Source organism: Haematobia irritans, chromosome 3 (assembly GCF_050003625.1).
Source record: "Haematobia irritans isolate KBUSLIRL chromosome 3, ASM5000362v1, whole genome shotgun sequence".
Lineage (NCBI taxonomy): Eukaryota > Metazoa > Arthropoda > Insecta > Diptera > Muscidae > Haematobia > Haematobia irritans.
This window is the reverse complement of record NC_134399.1, coordinates 188574030-188601926: the sequence shown is the minus strand read 5'-3', so window position 1 is coordinate 188601926 and position 27897 is coordinate 188574030. Positions and strand designations below refer to the sequence as shown.

At 35.0% G+C, this 27897-nt stretch overlaps 2 protein-coding genes across 2 annotated transcripts; both read left to right on the top strand.

Moving 5' to 3' along the window:
* Positions 1 to 1557: 1557 nt before the first annotated feature.
* LOC142231354 (uncharacterized) lies at positions 1558 to 2385 on the top strand. Its single transcript, XM_075301965.1, has one exon. The coding sequence runs from the start codon at positions 1558 to 1560 to the stop codon at positions 2383 to 2385; it is 828 nt and encodes a 275-aa protein (XP_075158080.1).
* A 925-nt stretch (positions 2386 to 3310) lies between these two features.
* On the top strand, positions 3311 to 4212 carry LOC142230491 (uncharacterized). The gene is made up of 2 exons (XM_075301133.1): positions 3311 to 3452; positions 3654 to 4212. The coding sequence occupies exons 1-2, from the start codon at positions 3336 to 3338 to the stop codon at positions 4011 to 4013; spliced, it is 477 nt and encodes a 158-aa protein (XP_075157248.1). The 5' UTR covers positions 3311 to 3335; the 3' UTR covers positions 4014 to 4212.
* The last annotated feature ends 23685 nt before the right edge of the window (positions 4213 to 27897 follow it).

Here is a 27897-nt window from a genome sequence, read left to right as displayed (position 1 = left end):
TTGGAAGAAATCGGTTCAGATTTAGATATATTTCGCCCGATATGGACTTATATGGCCCCAGAAGCCAGAGTTTTATCCTAATTTGCTTAAAATTTTGCACAAGAAGAACAATTAGTACTATAGTCAAGTGTGTTCAATTTTATTGAAATCGGTTCAGATTTAGATATAGCTCCCATATATATCTTTCTCCCGATATGGACTAATACGGTCCCAGAAGCCAGAGTTTTACCCCAATTTGGTTGAAATTTTGCACTACACACAAAAAAAAATTTTTCTGATTCAATCACGAAATTAATTGATCCAATTACTTTTTTAATTGAAATGTCTTCAATCACAAAAATGATAGTATCAATTAAAAAATTAATTGAAGGTAAATTAAAAATTAATTGATCCAATTAAAAAATTAATTGACACTATTAATTTTTGAGATTGATTTTTGTTTCAATTAAAAAATTTGTTGATTCAATTAAATTTTTAATCGAATATTTTTTAAAACTCAATTAAAATTTTAATTGGAAATTTTTCGTGAAATTTTTTTCTGTGTAGGAGACTACAGTAGTGTAGTCAAGTGTGCCAAATTTGGTTGAAATCGGTTGATATTTAGATATAGCTCCCATATATAGCTTTCGCCCGATTTACACTCATATGACCACAGAGGCCAATTTTTAACTCCGATTTAGTTGAATTTTTGCACAGGGAGTAGAATTAGCATTGTAGCTATGCGTGCTAAATTTGGTTGAAAGCGGTTCAGATTTAGATATAGCTCCCATATAAATGTTTTTCTGATTTCGACGAAAATGGTAAAAATACCAACATTTTCCTCGTAAAATCGCCACTGCTTAGTCGAAAAGTTGTAAAAATGAATATAATTTTCCTAAACTTATAATACATATATATCGAGCGATAAATCATAAAAAAAAAACTTTTGCGAAGTTTCCTTAACATTTCTTCAGATTTAAATGTTTCCCATATTTTTTTACTAACATTGTGTTCCACCCTAGTGCATTAGCCGACTTAAGTTTTGAGTCTATAGATTTTGTAGAAGTCTATCAAATTCTGTCCAGATCGAGTGATATTTAAATGTATGTATTTGGGACAAACCTTTATATATAGCCCCCAACACATTTGACGGATGTGATATGGTATCGAAAATTTAGATCTACAAAGTGGCGCAGGGTATAATATAGTCGGCCCCGCCCGACTTTAGACATTTCTTACTTGTTTTTTATTAAAAAAATAAGCTGCCACTTCGTTTATATAAAGCACTGTTCTTTTCTCTCTTTATGTCTTCAAGAAGACGCATCTTGAGATTTCATAGTAACAAGTTGTATTGTATACATCATTTGTAAGAATAAGACCGACTACAGTGGTTTGTTTCCCTTATATAAAGGATCTTTACATCAGCTTGTGTGTACTCTGATGGCTATAGCGATAAATGTGTGTTGATGACTATAAGAGCCCATTGACCCAGCATATAGTGTGTTTGCTTACAATTTATTATTATTCTGTTTATTTATTAATGATTTACCATCAATTATAAAATATTCTAATATACTTATGTTCGCTGATGATGTAAAATTATTTCGATCATTTAATGATCCCGTCGATCAATATTATCTAAAGATTGATCTTGATAACTTCTCCAATTGGTGTGAATTGAACTTAATGGAGTTAAATACCTCGAAATGTAAGTTAATGCGCTTCTCGAGAGGCACTGTATATGATTCAAGTTATATTATCGGTTCTACCAGGCTGGAGGCGGTTGATTCTTTCAAGGATCTTGGATTGTTAATGGATCAGCGTCTGAACTTCCGTCAACACATTTCTATGGCCATTAGTAAAGCATATGTTACTCTAGGATTTATGAAACGATGGAGTAAGGAGTTTAGAGATTATTCAGTTACTAAGATATTATACACTACATTAGTACGAAGCCATCTTGAGTATGGTTCCATAATTTGGGATCCATATTACACCATCCACTCGGACAAGATAGAATCTGTGCAGAAGCAATTTCTTTTATTCTGCCTACGACACAGAGGCTGGGATCCCCAGTCTTTACCATCATATGAATTTCGTTTGAATCTTATAAAATTACCCTCATTGTCAAGTCGCAGGACAATGTTAAATATCTGTTATATAATGAAAATAATTCAAGGTGAGATTGAATCAGAGTTTCTTCTCAACAGGCTTGCCTTCAATATACCTATTAGGCCCACGAGGAATTTTGAACCATTAAAAATTCTATATCATAGAACAAACTTTGCAAATAATGATCCTTTTCGAAGATTATGCGCGCAATTCAACAAATATTATAACCTTATAGATCTGTCTGAGAATCGAGTAACATTAAAGAGAAACATTATCTTGCACTTGAACAGATAAATTATTTGTACATATTAGTCTGTAAGGATTTTGTATCTATAGACGTAATAAAATAAAAAAAAATAAAAAAAAAAGTATGGACCGATACTCCGTCTGGACCAAAAGTAAGAATTAAAAAATTTATAAAATCGATTATTTCCTTCTGTATTATTTGTATGACAGAAAAATTTGGTGAAAACTAAATAAACCACGTTACTAGCCAGAAGATTTAAAAAATATTAAATTAGTCTTTATTAAACTAATTTCACATCTTGTGAAACAGTCAATGTTGATCACAAAACGTCCGTACTTTTCTTCCTAACTAATTTCTCTATAGCGATAAGCGAATAGAAAAAGCTTTGGAGGACAGCATTATCGTTTTGTTTGTTTGTTTTTTTTTTTTTTTGAAAAACAAACATTTTCCCGATTCAATAAGGGCATGGAAGTTTTCCCAAATCTTACTATTTCAACCAAAAAATGTGCTTAAGAGATCAAAAATATTAATAAATCTCAAAAATAATTTAGATGGATATTTAAATAAATTAAATTTTATTTAAATGCTAATTGATGTACTACACCATGTGATGCTGCTCGTAAAACCACAATAAATCTTGTTGATTTTTAACAACAATACAATAGATTGGGTCACAATAATTTGCATGTAATTTCATCGTGGCATATTAGTAATCCCTTAAATAATTTGCAATGTACGAGTAAACGATAATGTGTGGTAACAGGTGTTTGTTACAAAAATAAATATCAAATACATACTATCTTCTTGTTAATTTTGATATCATTCATTCATTCATTCGTTCATAATGACTAACATCCAAAATGTGTGTTATTAATTGGAGATGATTTTAAAAACAATAACATAAAGGTTAATGGTCTTATATAAAATAAGATTGTGATTTCTTTTGGAAAACATTCAGTGGCAATCATTCTTTAAGTGAAAACATATTTTTAGCATTATGAGTTCTGAGCTTCATTCGTATAAGAAAGTTTTTACTGGGATTTTTATAATGCTTCTTCATTTTTCTTATATTGAAAGTAGAGCACAATATAACTCTGTAAATGGACCCACTGAGGTAAATAGAAGGTGCAATAACAAATTGAGCTTATTACTATAAGTTAATTGTAATAACTAAATTATTAATCAAAAACAATATTTTCTTGTAAATTTTTAATTAAAATTTTTTAATATTAAATTATAATTTCAAATGAAATTTTAATTTTGAATTTAAATCAATTATTTTAGATATACTATCTCCAATAATATTTATTTACAGGGCCGTGAATTGACAAGGTTCAATGCTGGGCTAGTGGATTTGACAAGACCCATTATATACCTACCTGAGTCCATCCCAATTCACGAGGATAATGGTGAACCACCTTTACCCACTAGGCGCTTACCCCTACGACCTTTGCTACGACGTCCTTCACCCAATGGATCTTCTCAACCCAGACCTTTATCAAATCATTCTCTACCCCAAAGGTCCGTATCCAATCGGCCTTTACAAAACGGTCCTTTACCCACTGGTGTTATACCTAATCGCTTCATACCTAACGCTGCTTTGTCCAGGAGACCTTTAGCCAGGCGTCCTTTGCCAAGCCAATCATTACCAATCTATCGTTTTGGAGACTATTAAAGAAGCAAAAATTTAATATAAATAATTTAAAAATAGCTGTGGACCAAATTAAATAGTTAATAAAAAAATTTATTTATTTTACGAAAAAAAAATCCAATTGAGAGCCATTGTTTAACCGCTGATTTTAGAAATCAGTACAAAAAGTATATCAAAGCTATCTGCACGGCACAAGAGAAATTCCAACATCCAACTGTACTTAAAGTAAAGTAATTGGAATTACGAGGATTGTCTTTTGTATTACGGGATTAGAGAACAAAAAGAAATATTAATCGATTTTTATTTTTCAAACTAATTCGCATTAAACCTATACTATACACTTTTGCAGGCACAGAAAAAAAATATTTTTTGTCTTGAAACACGAAATTAATTGATGCAATTAATTTTTAATTGAAATGTCTTCAATCATAGAAATGATAGTATCAATCACCAAAGTCAATAAAAACAAGTAAGGAAAATCTAATGTCGGGCGGGGCCGACTATATTATATCCTACACCACTTTGTAGATCAAAATTTTCGATACCATATCACATCCGTCAAATGTGTTGGGTGCTATATATAAAGGTTTGTCCCAAATACATACATTTAAATATCACTCGATCTGGACAGAATTTGATAGACTTCTACAAAATCTATACACTCAAAATTTAAGTCGGCTAATGCACTAAGTGGAACACAATGTTAGTAAAACAATATGGGAAACATTTAAATGTGAAGCAATTTTAAGGAGACTTCGCAAAAGTATATCTATGATTTATCGTTCGATATATATGTGTTAGAAGTTTAGGAAAAATAGAGTCATTTTTACAAATTTTCGACTAAGCAGTGGCGATTTTACAAGGAAAATGTTGGTATTTTGACTATTTTTGTCGAAATCAGAAAAACATATATATGGGAGCTATATCTAAATCTGAACCGATTTCAACCAAATTTGGCACGCGTAGCTGCAATGCTAATTCTACCCCCTACGCAAAATTTCAACTAAATCGGAGTTAAAAATTGGCCTCTGTGGTCATATGAGTGTAAATCGGGCGAAAGCTATATATGGGAGATATATCTAAATCTGAACCGATTTCAACTAAATTTGGCACGCATAGCTACAATCCTAATTCCACTCCCTGTGCAAAATTTCAACAAAATCGGAGCAAAAAATTGGCCTCTGTGGTCATATGAGTGTAAATCGGGCGAAAGCTAATTATTGGAACTATATCTAAATCTGAGCCGATTTCAACCAAATTTGGCACACATAGCTACAATGCTAATTCTACTCCCTGTGCAAAATTTCAACTAAATCGGAGCTAAAAATTGGCCTCTGTGGTCATATGAGTGTAAATCGGCCGAAAGCTATATATTGGAGCTATATCTAAATCTGAACCGATTTCAAAAAAATTTGGCACGCATAGCTACAATGCTAATTCTACTCCCTGTGCAAAATTTCAACTAAATCGGAGCTAAAAAATGGCCTCTGTGGTCATATGAGTGTAAATCGGCCGAAAGCTATATATTGGAGCTATATCTAAATTTGAATCGATTTCAATGAAATTTGGCACACTTGACTATAGTACTAATTGTTCTTCTTGTGCAAAATTGTAAGCAAATTAGGGTAAAACTCTGGCTTCTGGGGCCATATAAGTCCATATCGGGCGAAATATGTATATGGGAGCTATATCTAAATCTGAACCGATTTCTTCCAAGATCAATAGGATTCTATTCTAAGCCAAAACACATACTTGTGCAAAGTCGATTGGACTAAAACTGCGACCTAGACTTTGATTACAAAAATGTGTTCACGGACAGACGGACATCAAGAGCCCACCCTGACCATTTTTCCCAAAGACACCATGTATCTATCTCGCCTCCTTCCTGGTGTTGGAAACATATGCACTAACTTATAATACCCTGTTCCACAGTGTGGCGCAGGGTATAAAAATAATTGTACCAATTGAAAAAATTTTTAATGATTGTGATTGATGTTTGTTGCAGTTAAAAAAATTTGTTGAACCAATTAGATTTTTAATTGAATATTTTTTAAAATTCAATTAAAATTTTAATTGGAAAAATTTTGGTAATATATTTTTTTTTCTGTGCACGTTTGAACCAATTATAAAAACCCTTGTGACACTCTGATTGATGTATCTTCAAAACATACACTCTGAACGTATCAACCGCTTCTTCAGGCGTATGATAGACCTCTCATTTTATATTTTACGTATAGGGTGGTTACAATTTCAAGGGCCGATGTAGATTTTGAATAAAACACAAACTATTTAGGAAATTATTGTAATTTTATTTTATTATGATATATTGGTATTACTCAATTATGTATGGAACAAAATATCGGCCAAATGGGCGCCGCGACCTCGGTGGCACACCTTCATCCGATGGTCCAAATTTTCGATGATGCTGAGGCATAATGGAGGTTCTATGCCGTTAATGTGCCGAATTATCTCATCCTTTAGCTCTTGAATTGTTGCTGGCTTATCGACGTACACCTTTTCTTTCAAATAACCCCCAAAGAAAAAAGTCCAACGGTGTCAAATCACATGATCTTGGCGGCCAATTGACATCGCTATTACGTGAGATAACACGGCCATTGAATTTGTTGCGCAAAAGAGCCATTGTTTCGTTAGCTGTGTGGCAAGTGGCACCGTCCTGCTGAAACCACATCCATATCTTCCAATTCGGACCATAAAAAGTCCGTTATCATCTCACGATAGCGAACACCATTCACAGTAACTGCATGACCGGCCTCATTTTGGAAAAAATACGGCCCGATGATGCCGCCAGCCCATAAACCGCACCAAACAGTCACTCTTTGTGGGTGCATTGGTTGTTCGACAATCACTCTTGGATTCTCATTCGCCCAAATGCGGCAATTCTGTTTATTGACGAATCCACTGAGGTGAAAATGTGCCTCATCACTGAAGATGATTTTCTTCGAAAATTGATCATCCACTCTTGCCATTTCTTGGAACCATTCTGCCCATTCACAACGTCCATGGTTCAAATTGAGTAAGTCTGAAATAGAGAAATGTCAAATAAAATTCGGGAAAAAACTTGGCGTTTAGAAATAAGTCATTCCGTGGCAAGTTTATACTTTACGGCGAATAACGGGAGTCACCGTGATGCAATAGTTAGCATGCCCGCCTTGCATACACAAGGTTGTGGGTTCGATTCCTGCTTCGACCGAACACCAAAAAGTTTTTCAGAGGTGGATTATCCCACCTCAGTAATGCTGGTGACATTTCTGAGGGTTTCAAAACTTCTCTAAGTGGTTTCACTACAATGTGGAACAGCGTTCGGACTCGGCTTTAAAAATGAGGGCTATAAATAATTATGGACCGAAATGAATTGATGGACCAATTGTTACATAGTTGTTAGAGACCATATACTAACACCACGTATCAAATTTAAAACGGATCGGATATATTTTGCTCCTCCGAGAGGCTCCAGAGGTCAAATATGTGGATCGGTTTATTATGGGGCCTATGCTCCGTTTTTTGCACGGTTGTTAGAGGCCATATATATGAAAAAACAGTGAACCCACCAGGAAGCAAACTTTTGGTTAATTTTAGGAAATTTTAACTAAACTGTATTACAAACGCTGGTATCACGCCGATATCACAAAAATAAGTAAATATTTTTCGACAAATTCAAGAAAATTTATTAGACATAGTTAATTTTTTTCACTTGTTAAAGAAAATTTTGTAGTCTAACAAAGAAAAACACATTTTTTGTCAAAATTCGTTTTTATTATTCAATATATTTCCCTTCAAGAGCGATACAACGATTATAACGACCTTCCAATTTTTTGATACCATTTTGGTAGTACTCCTTCGGTTTTGCCTCAAAATAGGCCTCAGTTTCGGCGATCACCTCTTCATTGCAGCCAAATTTTTTCCCTGCGAGCATCCTTTTGAGGTCCCTTGGAGTCGCTGGGGGCCAGATCTGGAGAATACGGTGGGTGGGGAAGCAATTCGAAGCCCAATTCATGAATTTTTGCCATCGTTCTCAATGACTTGTGGCACGGTGCGTTGTCTTGGTGGAACAACACTTTTTTCTTCTTCATATGGGGCCGTTTTGCCGCGATTTCAAACGCTCCAATAACGCCAAATAATAGTCGCTGTTGATGGTTTTTCCTTTCTCAAGATAATCGATAAAATTATTCCATGTGCATCCCAAAAAACAAAGGCCATTACTTTGCCAGAGGACTTTTGAGTCTTTCCACGCTTGGGAGACGGTTCACCAGTCACTGTCCACTCAGCCGACTGTCGATTGGGCTCAGGAGTGTAGTGATTGAGCCATGTTTCATCCATTGTCACATATCGACGGAAAATCTCGGGTGTAATACGAGTTAACAGCTGCAAACACCGCTCAGAATCATCAACACGTTGTTGTTTTTGGTCAAATATGAGCTCGCGCGGCACCCATTTTGCACAGAGCTTCCGCATATCCAAATATTGATGAATGATATGACCAACACGTTCCTTTGATATCTTTAAAGCCTCTGCTATCTCGATCAACTTCATTTTACGGTCATTCAAAATCATTTTGTGATTTTTTTATGTTTTCGTCGGTAACCACCTCTTTCGGGCGTCCACTGCGTTCACCGTTCTCCGTGCTCATTTCACCACTCTTGAATTTTGCATACCAATCAATTATTGTTGATTTCCCTGGGACAGAGTCCGGAAACTCATTATCAAGCCAAGTTTTTGCTTCCACCGTATTTTTCCCCTTCAGAAAACAGTATTTTATCAAAACACGAAATTCCTTTTTTTTCCATTTTTTCACAATAACAAAAGTTGCTTCACAAAAGACGCTCTATCGCACAAACTAATTGACTTGCAGACGTCAAATTTTGACACGAATCATTTGAAGGTTGGTACTATATAAAAATAATATGCATTTAATACTAGCGACGTCATCTATATGTCAGACCGGGGACTTATCAGCCAACCTGTTATATTTTTTGGGGACAATCGGTGTTCGTGTGCATTTAAGGGTTAACGTGTAAAACGTATAGCATATATCATTGGAAATGCATATATATTTTTTAATTGCCAATTGCATAAAAAAATAGTTTTTTTTTTTATTTATATCTTATAGGTAATCTTTTGCGGCCGTTGTGTAACCTTGACGGAAATTATTTAATTTTTCTACAAAGCCAATGTCTTTAGTTTTTCCTTGTGACAAACATGTTTGCACTGAACACTTATAAAGGCAACAATACACATGTTAGGTAATACTTCTCTGTAAACCAGTTGGTTTTCAAGTTCAATGGTAACCTAAACATCCATTTGTTTTCTTTTCTGGTACAATTATTTGTAAACAATGTTTTTTGTTGTTATTCAATTTTATTTATATAATTAACTAATATCAGGACAGTCGTACAGGAAAAAACAAAATTTTTGTTGTTTTTATTGAAAGTGTGAGTGGAATGCAAAAGTGTTAACAGATGGATAAAAGGCCTCATTACGAACGTGCACATGATGTCTGCTTATTTTAGATATGGGATGATTGTGGTCTCTTCATGCCAAAACAAGTTTGTATTTTTTTTTGTGTGTTTCATTGCGTTAGTCCATTGTAATAAATTTTGTACAGACTTCCTGGTGTTATCTACATTCATTAATTGGAGTTTATGTCAATCCATCAAATACTGAGCTGTTATTGATATTGTTAACATGTAACCCATATCCAAGAGTACTTACAAACGTATATGAATCTATGCTTTTAAATATTGTATGCACATACATGCGCATAGTGTAAGCTATGGGTGTATTCATGTCTTTGATCTGTCATGTCTTTGTCTCGGCCTGGCAGTCTGTCTATTGATTAGTGTAGAAGACCAATTCTATTAATAACAGATAATGTACCTTCTCATTCCAAAAATCTGTGATGCTCTAATTTATATTTTCTATGATTGATTTAATATTGCAAAAATAATAATAATTTGATGCCCGATGTATTGCTAATAATCTAAATCAAATTTTGTGAAGTGCACTGAAAAAAATATTGTCGTGAGGTCAAAGATTTCATATCTTTAAAATACGAATGCAAATTTTGCTTAACATAGAAGACGCATTTCTCTTATATAAAGCCTTTTTCCTTGTCCAAAAGTCGATAAACTTTTCAATGAAGTCGTATTGTCCTTATAATTAAGTGATTTCACTTAAAAATGGGTATCATAACATGAAAGAAAAAATGTTTGCGCTAAGCCGAACTTGACTTTAATAATTCAGAAAATTCTTTAAATTTAATGAAATTGTCTTTAAATTTGTTGTCTTTTTGCATCTTGACTACAAAGCAAAAAATCCTTCAAATATAGGACATGTTTTTCAACACTTTATTTTAAAGACGTTTTTACTTGAAACATCATAATCATAATTTCTACTGTAAGTCGAGTCTTAATTTGGAAAATAAAGTTGTCGTTAACTCGTTTTTAAAGGACTTTGATAGCATATGAAGAAACAAGTAAGGAAAGTCTAAAGTGGGGCAGAGCCGACTATATTATACCCTGCACCACTTTGTAGATCTAAATTTTCGCACCACTTTGTAGATCTAAATTTTAAATATCACTCGATCTGGACAGAATTTGATAGACGTCTACAAAATCTATAGACTCAAAATTTAAGTCGGCTAATGCACTAGGGTGGAACACTATGTTCGTAAAAAAAATATAGGAAACATTTAAATCTGAAGCAATTTTAAGGAAACTTCGCAAAAGTTTATTTATGATGTATATGTATTAGACGTTTAGGAAAATTAGAGTCATTTTTACAACTTTTCGACTAAGCAGTGGCGATGTAACAAGGAAAATGTTGGTATTTTGACCATTTTTGTCAGAAAAACATATATATGGGAGCTATATCTAAATCTGAACCGATTTCAATCAAATTTGGTACACGTGACTATATTACTAATTGTACTCCTAGTGCAAAATTTAAACCAAATTGGGCCAAAACTCTGGCTTCTGGGGCCATATAAGTCCATATCGGGCGAAAAATATATATGGAAGCTATATCTAAATCTGAACCGATTTCAATCAAATTTGGCACACATGACTATACTACCAATTGTACTCCTCGTGCAAAATTTCAAGCTAATTGGGATAAAACTTTGGCTTGTGGGTCCATATAAGTGCATATCGGACGAAAGATATATATGGGAGCTATATCTAAATCTGAATCTATTTCAACCAAATTTGGCACGCATAGCTACAATGCTAAATCTACTCCCTGTGCAAAATTTCAACCAAATTGGGCCAAAACTCTGGCTTTTAGGACCATATTAGTCCATATCGGGCGAAATATATATATATATATATATATATATATATATATATATATATATATATATATATATATATATATATATATATATATATATATATATATATATATATATATATATATATATATATATATATATATATATATATATATATATATATATATATGGGAGCTATATCTAAATCTGAACCGATTTCAATAAAATTTTGCACACTTAACTATACGACTAAGTGTTATGTTTGTACAAAATTTCAAGCAAATCGGTATAAACTCTGGCTTTTAGGACCATATTAGTCCATATCGGGCGAAATATATATATATATATATATATATATATATATATATATATATATATATATATATATATATATATATATATATATATATATATATATATATATATATATATATATATATATATATATATATATATATATGGGAGCTATATCTAAATCTGAACCGATTTCAATAAAATTTTGCACACTTAACTATACGACTAAGTGTTATGTTTGTACAAAATTTCAAGCAAATCGGTATAAAACGCTGGCTGCTGGGTCCATATTAGTGCATATCGATTTCTTCCAAAATCAATAGGGTTCTATTCTGACCCAAATTATGAACATGTGCCAAATTTGAAGGCGATTGGACTTAAATTGCGACCTAGACTTTGATCACAAAAATGTGTTCACAGACAGACAGACGGACGGACAGACGGACATGGTTATATCTACTCAGGGACCCAGCCTGAGCATTATTGCCAAAGGCACCTGTGTTTTTCTCGTCTCCTTCTGGGTGTTACAAACAATAACTTATAATACCCTGTTCCACAGTGTGGCGCAGGGTATAAAAATTACAAACCTGTATGGAGCTAGCACCGTCAATGCAACATTTGGTATGACGCAAGCCAATTATCCATCTTCTAATCATAAGCGTAGGAAGGCCTCTGGGGAGGGGGCTTAGACCCCCCCCAGAAAAATTTTAGCCCCCCCCAGAATTTGAAACCTATTACCTATTTACGATCTTCCATTTTTATAAAAAATAAACAAGTCCAGCCAAAAAAGCGTCGCCAAAAAAGTAATGAAAATTATGTTTTTGGATCCGGAAGTGGTGCAAAATTGGCGAAGGAGCGATGAATTTAACATTGGCTTGTCATAGGACGGAAGTCCTCCATTTCAACAGCCGTTGCACTGAGTTTGCATCACTTCTTTAGGTGTGATCCGAATTCAATGTTTTGAATGTAAATTAAAAATTCTGTTATATTTTGTCAAATAAATAATTTTTATAATTTTTAATGGATTCTAATGCTTGTCGGAAACGTTTGACCTCAAATATTTTCAAAAATTCACAAGTTTTTCAGATTGGATTTAGATTTTTTTCGACAAAATTCTACAGAAATAAAATTTTAACAAAATTTTCTATAGAAATAAACTTTTGACAAAATTTTCTATAGAAACAAAATCTTGGTAGATTATTTTTGGCTCGAGTGGCGACCATGATTATGAACCGAATAAAATTTGAACAAAATTTTCTATAGAAATAAAATTTTGACAAAATTTTCTCCGCAACCCAAAGCTGGGGATCGGTTTATATGGGCGCCATATATAATTATGGACCGATGTGGACCAATTTTTGCACGGTTGTTAGAGACCATATACCAATACCATGTACCAAATTTCAGCCGGATCGGATGTAATTTGCTCCTCTTTGAGGCTTCGCAAGCCAAATCTGGAGATCGGTTTATATGGGGTCTCTATATAATTATGGACCTATGTGGACCAATTTTTGCACGGTTGTTAGAGACCATATTCCAACATCATGTACCAAATTTCAGCCGGATCGGATGAAATTTGCTTCTCTTTGAGGCTCCGCAAGCCAAATCTGGGGATCGGTTTATATGGGGGCTATATATAATTATGGACCGATATCGACCAATTTTTGCATGGTTGTTGGAGACCATATACCAACACCATGTACCAAATTTCAGACGGATCGGATGAAATTTGCTTCTCTTTTAGGCTCCGCAAGCCAAATCTGGGGATCGGTTTATATGGGGGCTATATATAAATATGAACCGTTGTGGACCAATTTTTGCATGGTTGTTAGAGACCATATACCAACACCATATACCAAATTTCAGCCGGATCGGATGAAATATGCTTCTGTTAGAGGCTCTACAAGCCAAATCTGAGGGTCCCTTTATATGGGGGCTATACGTAAAAGTGGACCGATATGACCCATTTTCAATACCATCCGACCTACATCGATAGCAACTACTTGTGCCAAGTTTCAAGTCGATAGCTTGTTTCGTTCGGAAGTTAGCGTGATTTCAACAGACGGACGGACGGACGGACGGACATGCTTAGATCGACTCAGAATTTCACCACGACCCACAATATATATACTTTATGGGGTCTTAGATCAATATTTCGATGTGTTACAAACGGAATGACAAAGTTTATATACCCCCATCCTATGATGGAGGGTATAAAAATTGAGTTTAAAGAACTTCCTGAGTAGTTAAAATAAAGAACATCATTGGGAGTACATCTTCTGGAAGTGCTTTTAAAGTTGTGTCTTTGGAAGAACTTCCAAATTTTTTTGCTGGGAAATGTGTGGAACTACTTTTACTTGCTTTATTATAAATTAATTTTCGAGTTATTTTGATGTCTAATGTTTTTATTCATTTTTATGAAATAAAACATTAATTGAAATATAAATAAATGAAATATAAATTTTTAGCTAGGGGGGATATAGCCCCCCCCCCCCTAGGAAAATTGTCTAGCTACGCTAATGCTTCTAATGTGTATTGTCTTTGACTCAAATATTCATTTCAGCTTTCCTTTGATTTTTTTTTTTTTGTTGATAACTAACATATATTTCTTAATCTCTTTTGCATTTCAGGCAATTGTACGTAATCAGGGAATAATGTATTCTTGACCTTTCCCAGCTTCTAACCATAAGTAGTTAATCAGATTCAGATTGTCTCTTCCATAAATGGCTAATGATCTAAGAGACTTGTTACTGCGTTTTTCACTACTCACTGGTTTGACTCATAATCATCATTGCTCATATGTATATCTGTAGATCACTCAGACAATATATGTCCATGGTGTTTACACTACAGCCATAAACTTCAAATATTATTACCGTTGCATGACAAAAGTGAACCAAAATCAAATAAAATCGAAACACTCCATTTCACAGCTTGAGTTGTTTAATGTCGGTATTGCTAATGTACACGTAACATAGACTGTCAATGTACATTTGCAGAATGTCTATAGTTGGTCATTCTAAAATAAAATACAACGATAAGATTTTAGGTTTGATACTCAAAATGTGTCTTTTTTTTACAAGATTAACATATAATCAAAGTTGTTAGCATTTGGTTTTTAGGATTTCAATTATAACATAAAATGTTTAAAAATTGTTTCTGGAGAGAAAAAAGGTTCTGCTTCTTGGAATGATTTTAGATCGTAAAAGTAAATTAAAAATTTTCTTTATTTTTTCTGATATGGGTGTACAACTTTATGACGAATCAGTTTGCGGGTCTAAAGAAGATTCACTATTAAAAATTATGTAAATTGCATCAAAGTTTTATCATCTAAAACTCAATGTGGGAATACCGAAGATTATTTTCGAGCAAAAAAATTATTTAATCATAAAACTGAAAGTTATCCGTTTTTGGAGTGTATTGCAAATTGATCTGAAAATAATTCCGAAGTCTATTTGTTTTAGCGTCCGCCTCCATATGGAACTAATGTGAAATAAAAATTATGTAGCATTCTATTCATACGAATTCACTTTGACTAAAACCTCTTTTCAACCAATTCAATATGTTATTTTTTTAATTAACACATGATAAGTAAGTCATAAACTTATATTTGATATTATACTGAATTAATTACTAGTCGTAAGTCTACAGATTTTCTATTCAAAAGTAATCGAAACTAACAGCAATGATCGAGTGCAGTGACTTACCCGACAACTGTATTATAAATAATTAGCATAAAATAGCTATTGATGGCATTTTTTTGATTTTTGTAATTAAAATGTAATAATTTTCCATGTTAAAAGAATATGCCTCAAATGATCAACTATTAGGGGTCGATGAAATAACAGGTTGGCTGATAAGTCCCCGGTCTGACACATAGATGGCGTCGCTAGTATTAAATGCATATTAGTTTTATATCGTGCCAACCTTCAAATCATTCGTGTCAAAATTTGACGTCTGTAAGTCAATTAGTTTGTGAGATAGAGCGTCTTTTGTGAAGCAACTTTTGTTATTGTGAAAAAAAGGATTTTCGTGTTTTGATAAAATACTGTTTTCTTAAGGGAAAAAATATGGTTGAAGCAAAAACTTGGCTTGATAATGAGTTTCCGGACTCTGCCCCAGGGAAATCAACAATAATTGATTGGTATGCAAAATTCAAGCGTGGTGAAATGAGCACGGAGGACGGTGAACGCAGTGGACGCCCGAAAGAGGTGGTTACCGACGAAAACATAAAAAAAAATCCACAAAATGATTTTGAATGACCGTAAAATGAAGTTGATCGAGATAGCAGAGGCCTTAAAGATATCAAAGGAACGTGTCGGTCATATCATTAATCAATATTTGGATATGCGGAAGCTCTGTGCAAAATGGGTGCCGCGCGAGCTCACATTTTACCAAAAGCAACAACGTGTTGATGATTCTGGGCGGTGTTTGCAGCTGTTAACTCGTAAAACACCCCAGTTTTTCCATCGATATGTGACAATGGATGAAACATTGCTCCATCACTACACTCCTTAGTCCAATCGACAGTCGGCTGAGTTGACAGCGGCCGGTGAACCGTCTCCAAAGCATGGAAAGACTCAAAAATCCGCTGGCAAAGTAATGGCCTCTATTTCTTGGGATGCGCATGGAATAATTTTCATCGATTATCTAGAGAAGGGAAAAACCATCAACAGTGTCTATTATATGGCGTTATTGGAGCGTTTGAAGGTCGAAATCGCGGCAACACGGCCCCATATGAAGAAGAAAAAAGTGTTGTTCCACCAAGACAACGCACCGTGACACAAGTCATTGAGAACGATGGCAAAAATTCATGAATTGGGCTTCGAATTGATCAGATCAGGCCCCCAGCGACTTTTTCTTGTTCTCAGACCTCAAAAGGATGTTCGCAGGGAAAAAATTTGGCTGCAATGAAGAGGTGATCGCCGAATCTGAGGCCTATTTTGAGGCAAAACCGAAGGAGTACTACCAAAATGGTATCAAAAAATTGGAAGATCGTTATAATCGTTGTATCGCTCTTGAAGGGAAATATGTTGAATAATAAAAACGAATTTTGACAAAAAAATGTGTTTTTCTTTGTTAGACCGGGGACTTATCAGGCAACCTGTTACTGATATAGAATAAAATAGGACACAGTGAAGATTGTACAATTTGGTCGTGACTCAAAACTATGTTCTCCAATATAAAAGGTCAGAATCAAAAAATCTGAAATACAAAAATCTTTGGCCTCTGTACATAGAAACTTTTCATTTCCATCACACATTTGGCATTATCTCGTTTTTAAAGACCAGGGAGACATAGCATTGACAAGCAGATCGATGACTTCACATTTTGCATGGTGGACGAAGAGTCCCCCACGAGAGTTATGGGGGATTGAAGTACAGTAGAATTCGGTTATAGCGACCTCCAAGGGACCGAAATTATACGTCGTTATAACCGAACGTCGTTGTATCCAAATAAGTGTACACAATATTTTAAAGTTTTTTTTTTGTATCATGTATATTCATATTTATTGAGATTGGAAATAGTTTAGAATTGTGGTTTGTTTTCTATTTACAAGAATTTCTTTTAATAATTTACTTTCAATAATTTCAACGGAACTATATAAACTCTCTGATATATCAGAACCCCCAAATCGTAAATACTGTTTTAAAGTGTGCACCGCACTCAAGGTTTCTGTCCTAGTTTGAATTTTGATTGACTCATCTTCGTCATCTGGTTCATTATCGCTGTGAGTTTCATCATTTTCTTTTGTGTTCTCCACTATTTCTCTCAATGAAGGATGTCACGACGTTGTCATCGACATTTACGAACTCGAACTCATCCCAAACTGGTTTCAATATTTCTTCTTTGTCATTTGCACCTCCGTTTGGGATAGTCGAAAACAAATTCTGTGATTCCCCGCAGTATATGTTTCTTTATTTAGTATTGGCTTACGACAAAAAATGGAATGAAAAAATAAAAATTAGTACACAGAACTTACATCGTCGTTATAACCGAATGTCCATTCCAAAGCAGACGTGCAAATTGGTCGTTAAAAGCAGATGGTCGCTAAAACCGGAGTCGTTCTAAGCGAATGCTTGCGCATGTACAAACTATTAAGAACCAAACTTGCTTTGAAAATCCGTCGTTATAAACGGATGGTCGTTATAACCGAGGTCGCTATAAATGAATTCTACTGTAGTTCGCCGGCCATTTCTTTAGAGTGACTTGACTCGTTTTATAGCAGCTGATCGAATCTTCGGGACTGGCAGACATCACGCTTTTCGTCAATGGGTCTGATTCTAAAGATTAGTTAGACTCCGACTCAGCTTGGAAACGGATTTGGTATTCACATAGACCATATTGTTCCATTGTGTTTCCTCAAACTCCTTTTCCTGCGTGAGTATAGTGATCGGCCAGAATCAGAGGTTTGATTTTCAAGATTGGTTAGACTCCGACCCAGCTTGGAAACGGATTTGGTATTCACATAGACCCTATTGGTCCATTGTGTTTCCCCAAACTCCTTTTCCTGCGTGAGTATAGCCATGCTGACTACATGGCAGGATGCTGTGCGTACGACAACTACGTGACTCCTCTGACATCTCTCGCACAGCAATATCTGATACCTATTTCTGTTATACCAGCTCCGGAAAGCGGATCATTTTTACAAAGGGATCCGAGGTTAGATTAGAGATATTGTGAATTTTATGAATCCAAAGCTAAAGCTACCCTGGTAGCAGCGATCGAAGAGCCGAATCTGAATGCCTCCTGCAATTTGCGTCATTGTGATGGATACAATGTGATGCGTATGGATCGCACACGGAATGGTATACCTATCTCCTCCTCAGAGCTGATCAAGACTCCGACCAAGTGTATTTGGTGCCAACTTGCATAATATTGGTCCATTGCGTTTCCTCAAAATCAGAGATGGTCTGTCGTAAACTGTAAGGTATTTGACATACATTTACGACGTATTTTACCACACGTCAAAAACGTCGTAAACCTTCGTAAAATACTTAGTTTTTGACAATATACGAATTTCTATTGAATACTTTTTTAGAACCGTTTATTTCGTACTGTTCTTTTTTTTAATTTTTATATTTATGAATGACTTTTCATTATAAAAAAGAAAATGCTAACCTTCGTAAAATACTTACTTTTTGGCAAAAATATATTTTTTTGTACAGTACGTTTATTAGAACCATTTATGTCTTACTTGATTTGAGAATGATTATTAATAAAATTAAATATGCGTGGTTGGTATCTTGCATGCTCACATGTTGTACCTAAATCCGATTTGTGCCACAACAATGAAAACGAGTTGCATTCAAAAGTTTAGGCCAGCGAATCGTGCAAATTTTGTTTGAATAAAAATTTCAAAATATTATTATAAAAAATCTAAAATACTTCAATATGACGTTTTCATGGCTTAGGAAATCAAATCTAAGGGTCCTGTAGGCGTTTTTGACATTTACTACGTTTTTTACCTTTTATACAGGTATATGACGTTTTCGACGTTTACAACTTTTTGACAGTAGAAAACACAAAAAATTGCTACTTGGACCATCTCTGCTCAAAATCTTTTTCTCTTTCTTTTCGTGACTGTTCCATTTCGTCCGGGTTAATTCCATCATTACCACTTAGGGTTGTCTACGTCCTCCTCCCAGAGGAATCCCACTGTGGATTCTTTTCTCAGACTACAGTTTTGCAAATCCGTAGTACTCTGAAGAAATAAGAACCTTGTATACTTTATCTTCTAAATAATAATGCTGGAAGACTGTGGCCTCAGGGTCCAGACACCATCTACAAATACCATCATTCTCTAAACTAATCCTTACCATATGTTTTCCAAGAGTAATGTGTCCCATTATAATTCTTACCTCACATCATCTCTGTGCCTCGCCTTTAGCATTCCAGATTTGTTACGATTATTTTCGCCGCATATCAGAAGAAATTCTTCAACCCTTCCATCGGTCATAATATTTTCTATTGGTTCTGTAAATATACAAAGAAAGTGCAGGAGAAACGACGTCCGTGGTGACTATATTTGTGCCGCTTTCCTTAGCAAGAACATCTGCTCCTTACTTTCCTACAATTCCATAATATTAAGGTAGGTGAGAACCGTAAGCTCTCTACGACAGCCTTTGAATTTAAATTTATATTTCACAGAACCTTCGTTACTTGCGACTAACGATGATAAAGATAAAACGTTGACCTGTATATTAAAATCACAGACACTTCGGTATATTAATGAGACTTTGGTTTACATGTTAATGAGTACCATCAGAGGCAACATTTAAAAAAATTTATGCAATCCAACGGCGGCGGGTTTTAAGCATCAGATTGACTCTATTGTCCCGACTCATCGACTAAAGGCTATTTCATTAATTTTTTGTGTTGGAGAAGGATGTACCGGAAAGCTCTTTCGTTTGCTTTTAGACACCTTGAATACTGGTACTGCTCTGCTAAAACTTTATTTGCCAGCATTGTGGTGATGGTTATATACCATTTGGTCGAATCTCCGGAACTCTCAGGAATAGAATCAGGGAACTCAATCGAGCGATTAGTAAGATAGTCGACTATCAAAAGTAGGTTAGACCACCTGCAGCAATAGGCAGCGTCACATGTAAGTTGATAGTCTGCAGTAAGAGCCCTCTCGAATCTAGCGACAAGGGGTGATGGTATCTCTGTTACGATTGGCGACGTGACGGTTACTTATCCGAAGAGATGTTATTTAACCGAGAGTGATACAGTAAAAAGGTGAGACATTTCTTATCTCCGAGCCAGGGACCCGCCACAATTTGCCTCAACCGATGTAACCAATACCGTTGCTCAAAATCATCCAAAACACTGGGCCTCGACGGAATCCCAATGTTAATGTTAAATCATCTGGGAATAGGTTAGGTTAGGTGGCAGCCTGATGTATCAGGCTCACATAGAATATTCAGTCCAATGTGATACCACATTCGTGAACTTCTCTCTTATCACTGAGTGCTGCCCGATTCCATGTTAAGCTCAATGACAAGGGACCTCCTTTTTATAGCCGAGTCCGAACGGCGTTCCACACCGCAGTGAAACCACTTAGAAAAGCTTCGAAACCCTCACAAATGTCACCAGCATTACTAAGGTGGGATAATCCACCGCTGAAAATCTTTTTGGTGTTCGGTCGAAGCAGGAATTGAACCCACGACCTTGCAAGGCGGGCATGCTAACCATTGCACCCGCTGAATACTGGGAGTTGTGTACTTGACCAGACTGCTCAATTTGTCCACTTATTATACCTGATGTCTGAAAAATGGATGACTTCACAACTAAAGCAAAATCTTGAGCCAGGGCGAAACCTACACATCGATCTTCCTTTTCTCGCCAAGACACTTGAAGCTTTATGGATAGTTTTCCAGTTTCAAACCCCCAAAATGGATTCTGTAAAGTATACAGTACAACGTCATCATTACATGCCATTACAGAATCTATTAACAGAGGACTGAATTAACCCAAGCCGTGGCACAAGACAGAACTCGAAGGCATTCGATATGGTCGATCTACTTCAATTAAAATAAATCTCCAAAACATAATTTCCCAGGCAATTGAAAAATAGAAGAAAATTGCTTAACATGAAAAGCCCATTTAACGTTTTTTAGTTAATAACCCATTATTGCAACACTTCCGAAGTATGACAAAGTATGACGCTTTTTTGTTCTTGGCTTGATGCCAAGCACGTTTTCTAACACCCAATAATCACAATGATTATAACTTATCGCTTGAATCAATTGCTTAGGAGGGGGACTCACTTAATGCCTATTGCAGCTGCCAACTAGCAATGTCTGATTTCTAAACCTAATTCCTATTTACCCAATATTGCTTGAGCGTTGTCAAAGATATGATTGTTTACAATATGCGAGCAAAATCATTACAAATGGTCACAAAATAAGTTTTTTTACTTTTACATTTGTATGTTTCTAATTTTAAAATGAGTAATTCCATGTGACATAAATTCCTTTGGCAAACGTGAATCGCTACGCTCTAGCTAAATTGGAATGAAAGATTATTGTTCAAGTCCGAAATGATAATGATGAAAAATATGCGTGAAGTAATACATGGTGAAAAAATGGGGGTTTATTAAATTGATACGTTGTTAAGATCTATACTAAAGGCTATAAAAACATGTCAGTGTTGAAACATCTATACACACTAAACATTTTGATTCAATCACGAAATTAATTGATACAATTTTTATACCCTAAACCACATAGTGGCCAGGGTATAATAACTTTGATCGGCCAAAAAATATGCCTACCAGAAATATTGACTTTAGACCCCATAAATAAAATATATACTGATCGACTCAGCATCACCTCCTGAGTCGATCTAGCGCTTGGTGTCCGTCCGTCCGTCCATGTATTTGTTGTTCGCAGGATTCCGGTCGCAATTATTAACCGATTTTGATAAAATTTGGTACGTGGCGTTTTTTACATGTAGCTCTTACATAAATCTATTATCCTATTTTCAGAAATTTGGCTTTATCGTATTACCCATACCAATTGAGCGATTTAATCTTTTTTAATAATGGACTCAATATTTGTGGCATACTAACTCTGTAGGTTCAGAATCAACTATAGCTCCTAATATCAGACATTTTTGTTCAGATTGTGATAAAAGTCCCATGTACGCTTTAATGTTCTTAAATGCGGTTTTCCCCAAACCTATACCATTTATACCCCACAAACAATGTTTACTAATTCAGTACGGGTGGTTTAGGGTATGATATAGTCGGCCCCGCCCGACTTTCTGCTCTACTCACTTGTTTAATTTAAATGTCTTCAATCACGAAAACGATAGTATCTATCACAGTTTCGATTGGGCATAAAAAAATACTTGATTAAAAAATTAATTGATTATCAAATTACAATTAATTTCTTAATTGATTCGAATAAAAATTTAATGTTGATGGAAAAACTCAATTAATTATTTATTTAGAAACGTAACTATTTTCATTTACATTCTTAACCAATTTAGTTTGACTAAAAATTGATTGTTTGAAATAAATTTTTAATTAAAATGTAACGATTTTCCATCACTTTTTATACCCTGCGCCACGCTGTGGAACAGGGTATTATAAGTTAGTGCTTATGTTTGCAACACCCAGAAGGAGACGAGATAGACACATGGTGTCTTTGGCAAAAGTGGGCTTCTGAGTCGATATAGCCATGTCCGTCTGTCCGTGAACACATTTTTGTAATCAAAGTCTAGGTCGCAGTTTTAGTCCAATCGACTTCAATTTTGGCACAATGATATGTTTTGGCTCAGAATAGAACCCTTTTGAAATCGGTTCAGATTTAGATATACCTCCCAAATGGACTTATATGGCCCCAGAAGCCAGAGTTTTAGCCTAATTTTCTTACAATTTTGTACAAGAAGAACAATTAGTACTATAGTCAAGTGTGCTAAATTTTATTAAAATTGGTTCAGATTTAGATATAGCTCCCATATATATCTTTCGCCCGATATGGACTAATACGGTTCCAGAAGCCAAAGTTTTACCCCAATTTGGTTGAAATTTTTCACTAGGGGTACAATTAGTAGTGTAGTCAAGTGTGCCAAATTTTATTGAAATCGGTTCAGATTTAGATATAGCTCCCATATATATCGTTCGCCCGATTCACACTCATATGACCACAGTGGCCAATCTTTTACTCTGATTTAATTGAAATTTTGCACAGGGAGTAGAATTAGCATTGTAGATATGACTTTAGACTTTCTTTACTTGTTATACCCTCCACCATAGGATGGGGGGTATATTAACTTTGTCATTCCGTTTGTAACACATCGAAATATTGCTCTAAGACCCCATAAAGTATATATATTCTGGGTCGTGGTGAAATTCTGTGTCGATCTGAGCATGTCCGTCCGTCCGTCTGTTGAAATCACGCTAACATCCGAACGAAACAAGCTATCGACTTGAAACTTGGCACAAGTAGTTGTTATTGATGTAGGTCGGATGGTATATCAAATGGGCCATATCGGTCCACTTTTACGTATAGCCCCCATATAAACGGTCCCCCAAATTTGGCTTGCGAGGCCTCTAAGAGAAGCAAATTTCATCCGATCCGGCTGAAATTTGGTACATGGTGTTAGTATATGGTCTCTAGCAACCACGCAAAAATTGGTCCATATCGGTCCATAATTATATATAGCCCCCATATAAACCGATCCTCCGATTTGGCTTGCGGAGCCTCTAAGAGATGCAAATTTTATCCGATCCGGCTGAAATTTGGTACATGGTGTTAGTATATGGTGTCTAACAACCATGCAAAAATTGGTCGATATCGGTCCATATTTATATATAGGCCCCATATAAATCGATCCCCAGATTTGACCTCCGGAGCACCTTGGAAGAGCAAAATTTCTCCCATTCGGTTGAAATTTGGTACGTGATGTTAGTATAGGGTGTCCAACAACCATGCATGAATTGGTTCCTATCAGTCCATAATAATATATAGCTCCCATATAAACCGATCCCCAGATTTGACCTCCGGTGCATTTTGGAGAAGCAAAATTCATCCGATCTGGTTGAAATTTGGTACGTGGTGGTAGCATATGATATTTAACAACCATGTGAGTTGAAATTTGTGGATGACAGTCTTTCGTAGAAGTTTCTACGCAATCCATGGTGGAGGGTACATAAGCTTCGGCCTGGCCGAACTTACGGCCGTATAAACTTGTTTTAATTGCTTTAGTCTCCGAGTTTGATTTAAAATTTAAATGTATCAATTTATTCTTTATTTCATTTTTTTTTAATGTTCAATCATTGGTCAATCATTAACTTAATGTTTCTATCTCGATTAAAAAGTTAATTGTATCAATTAACTTATTAAGCAAAAAAAATTTCAACTTCAATCAACTTTTTAATTGGAAATATTTTGGTGATATTTTTTCTGTGTAGCGAGAAATGTGTAGATTTGGTATCCAATACTTTCAAACAAACATATTCTTTCCATTTATCTATCCATTTCTTGGGAAAACTCATAATAAAAGATATTTAGAATCTTTAATTATCGCAACCTTGATGCTTGATGTTATCAAGCAAACCAAAATAATAATCTCTATGTGGAGTTGATTTAAAATTCAGCAATTTGCACTGAATCTTTCGTTTTAACATTTATAAATTATTTTGATTTTTCTCTGTGTACTTTTACACGGTGTATGTTGTCGACAACTTTTTAATTAATTATATTTAAAGTGCATATAACAAAAACAATAATTATGCAATTAAACACACCATCGACTGTGAACACCAAGATTTTTAGTTAACATTAAGAAATCTCCGCAATGCATGTAACGGCTAAATTGAAAAACCACATGCACTTCAAAAACAAGAAAATATCGAAATTTTTGATTCATTTTTATTTTGTTTTTGTCAGAGCTTTCGTGTTTTCATATTTTCAGGGGGACTTAAGGAAAACGGTGCTATTGTCGGTTGAAGCAGAGCATAACCAAAGCCGAAGGTCGTCTGTCTGCCAAAAAAAAAGCGCCATGCACTAGAAGATTATGTTGTCTGATCGAAATGTTATTTGAGCGAGTTTTTTGTACAGTAACGAGAAATAAGTGTAAATTAAAAAAAAACAAGTATATACAGCAGTAAGTTCGGCCGGGCCGAATCTTAAATACCCACCACCATGAACCAAATATTAGAGGTTCCTTTGAAATTTCAGGAGGGCTTGAGGACTTGAGGACACTTCCCGAAGATAAATTTAAAGATTTCACCTATGAGGACTATATCAGATTCTGGATTTATAAGAACCATTTTTGTTTGAGTTTTAGAGGAATCATTAACATCTCTTGTAAGTGTGCAAGAAAATTATAAAATAACGTTTTGATTTGAAATCTTAAATCTGTAGAAGTAAAATGTGGAAATTTTACATTGAGTTTCAAGCAATTTTCGTGATCAGTGCGCCTTCTACACCCTCAGGAAGTGAAGTCGGTCTATATGGAGGCATTACCAAATGGACCGATAAAAACTTAATCCGATACACGTTTTTGTGAGCCTAAAATACCAGAATATTTACAATTTCAGGCAAATCAGATAAAAACGACGGTTTCTAGAAACCTTAGGAGTTAAATCGGGAGATCGTTCTTATGGGGGCTATACTCAAATATGGACCGATACTCACCGTTTTCGGCATACCTCTTTATGACCCGAAAATACCTCTAGATTTCCAATTTCAGGCAAATAGGATAAAAACTTCGGATTCTAGAAGCCCAAGAAGTAAAATCGGGAAATCGGTCTATATGGAGGCTATACGAAAATATGGACCGATACTCACCATTTTCGGCACACCTCTTTATGGTCCTAAAATACCTCTAGATTTCCAATTTCAGACAAATTGGATAAAAACTACGGTTTCTATAAACCCAATACCCCAAAACGGGAGGTCGTTTTATATGGGGACCATACCAAACCATGGACCGATACACACAATTTTTGGCGCACGTATTTGTGGTCCTACAATACCTCTAGATTTCCAATTTCAGGTAAATTGAATAAAAACTGCGGTTTCTATAAGCCCAGGAGTAAAATGGGAGATCGGTCTATATGGGGGCTATACCAAAATATGGACCGATACTTACAATTTTTGGCACACATAATTGTGGTCCTACAATACCTCTAGATTTCCAATTTCAGGTAAATTGAATAAAAACTTCGGATTCTAGAAGCCCAAGAAGTAAAATCGGGAAATCGGTCTACATGGGGGCTATACCAAAATATGGACCGATACTCACCATTTTCGGCACACCTCTTTATGGTCCTAAAATACCTCTAGATTTCCAATTTCAGATAAATTGGATAAAAACTACGGTTTCTATAAGCCCAAACCCCAAATCGGGAGGTCGTTTTATATGGGGACCATACCAAAACATGGACCGATACACACAATTTTTGGCACACGTATTTGTGGTCCTACAATACCTCTAGATTTCCAATTTCAGGTAAATTGAATAAAAACTGCGGTTTCTATAAGCCCAAGAAGTAAAATCGGGAGATCGGTCTATATGGGGGCTATACCAAAACATGGACCGATACTCACTATTTTTGGCACACCTCTTTCTGGTCATAAAATACCTCTAGATTTCAAATTTCAGGCAAATTGGATAAAAACTACGATTTCTATAAGCCCAAGACCCCAAATCAGGAGGTCGGTTTATATGGGGACTATATCAAAACCTGGACCGATATAGCCCATCTTCGAACTTGACCTGCCTGCAGACAAAAGACGAGTTTGTGCAATATTTCAGCACGATTGCTTCATTATTGAAGACTGTAGCGTGATTACAACAGACAGACAGACAGACAGACAGACAGACAGACGGACAGACGGACATCGTTATATCGTCTTAAAATTTCTCCCTGATCAAGAATATATATACTTTATATAGTCGGAAATCGATATTTCGATGTGTTACAAACGGAATGACAAACTTATTATACCCCCGTCACCATTCTATGGTGGTGGGTATAATAACATTAAACTATCCAGACTGCGACTACCAGAAATTTTTTGAGAATCACCTCCTTAGTTCACCTAGCCATTTGGCTGTTCGTACTATTTTATATTATGTGTAGGACCCTAAATTTGCTGTTATGTGTAGGGTCAAAAACACACACAAAATAGTTTACTTGGATCCAATGATTTTGACTTACTTTTACGGATTTTAGTATTTATTCCGATCCAAAAATGCGGCTTTTTTAAAATAAAGATATCTGTCTTTAAATCTAAGCTGTATGAAATTAGAATAAAGATACATATTTCATTTATCAAATTGTCATTATATTTTTTGACATATTAACAAATATTCCAAAAAAATATGAGAATAAAACTATTTTAAATGTAAAACATATTAAACCAAAAATGCGAAATCCACTAAAGGATGAAATAGAAAAAATGGTTTCATTCGAATTTTAAAAGGTTTCATTTGTAGTGAAGAAGAAAGGTTTTAAGTTATATGAAAAAGGATTCATTTGATTTGGAAAAAATTCATTCTGTTTGAAAAGAGTTTATTTTAAAATGTAAAAGAATTTATTAGTGGCCAATATGTATATTTGTGGCCAATATGAAAATTGTTTAGATTTTTCATACAAAATGTAAAGTGTTCCTCTATATCCAAATAACGCCTACACTGAAAAAAAAGCATGCCCGGTTCCAAAGATTTTGTCTTTACATTAAAAATTTTGGTATTGATGCCGAGCCAAAGAAGCGGAGAATACAAGTAAGGATACTTTTAAGACGCAATTCTCTTTTAAATTTGGGTTTTGTGTAATTGCTCCTAGGAAGCAAATTTTAATTT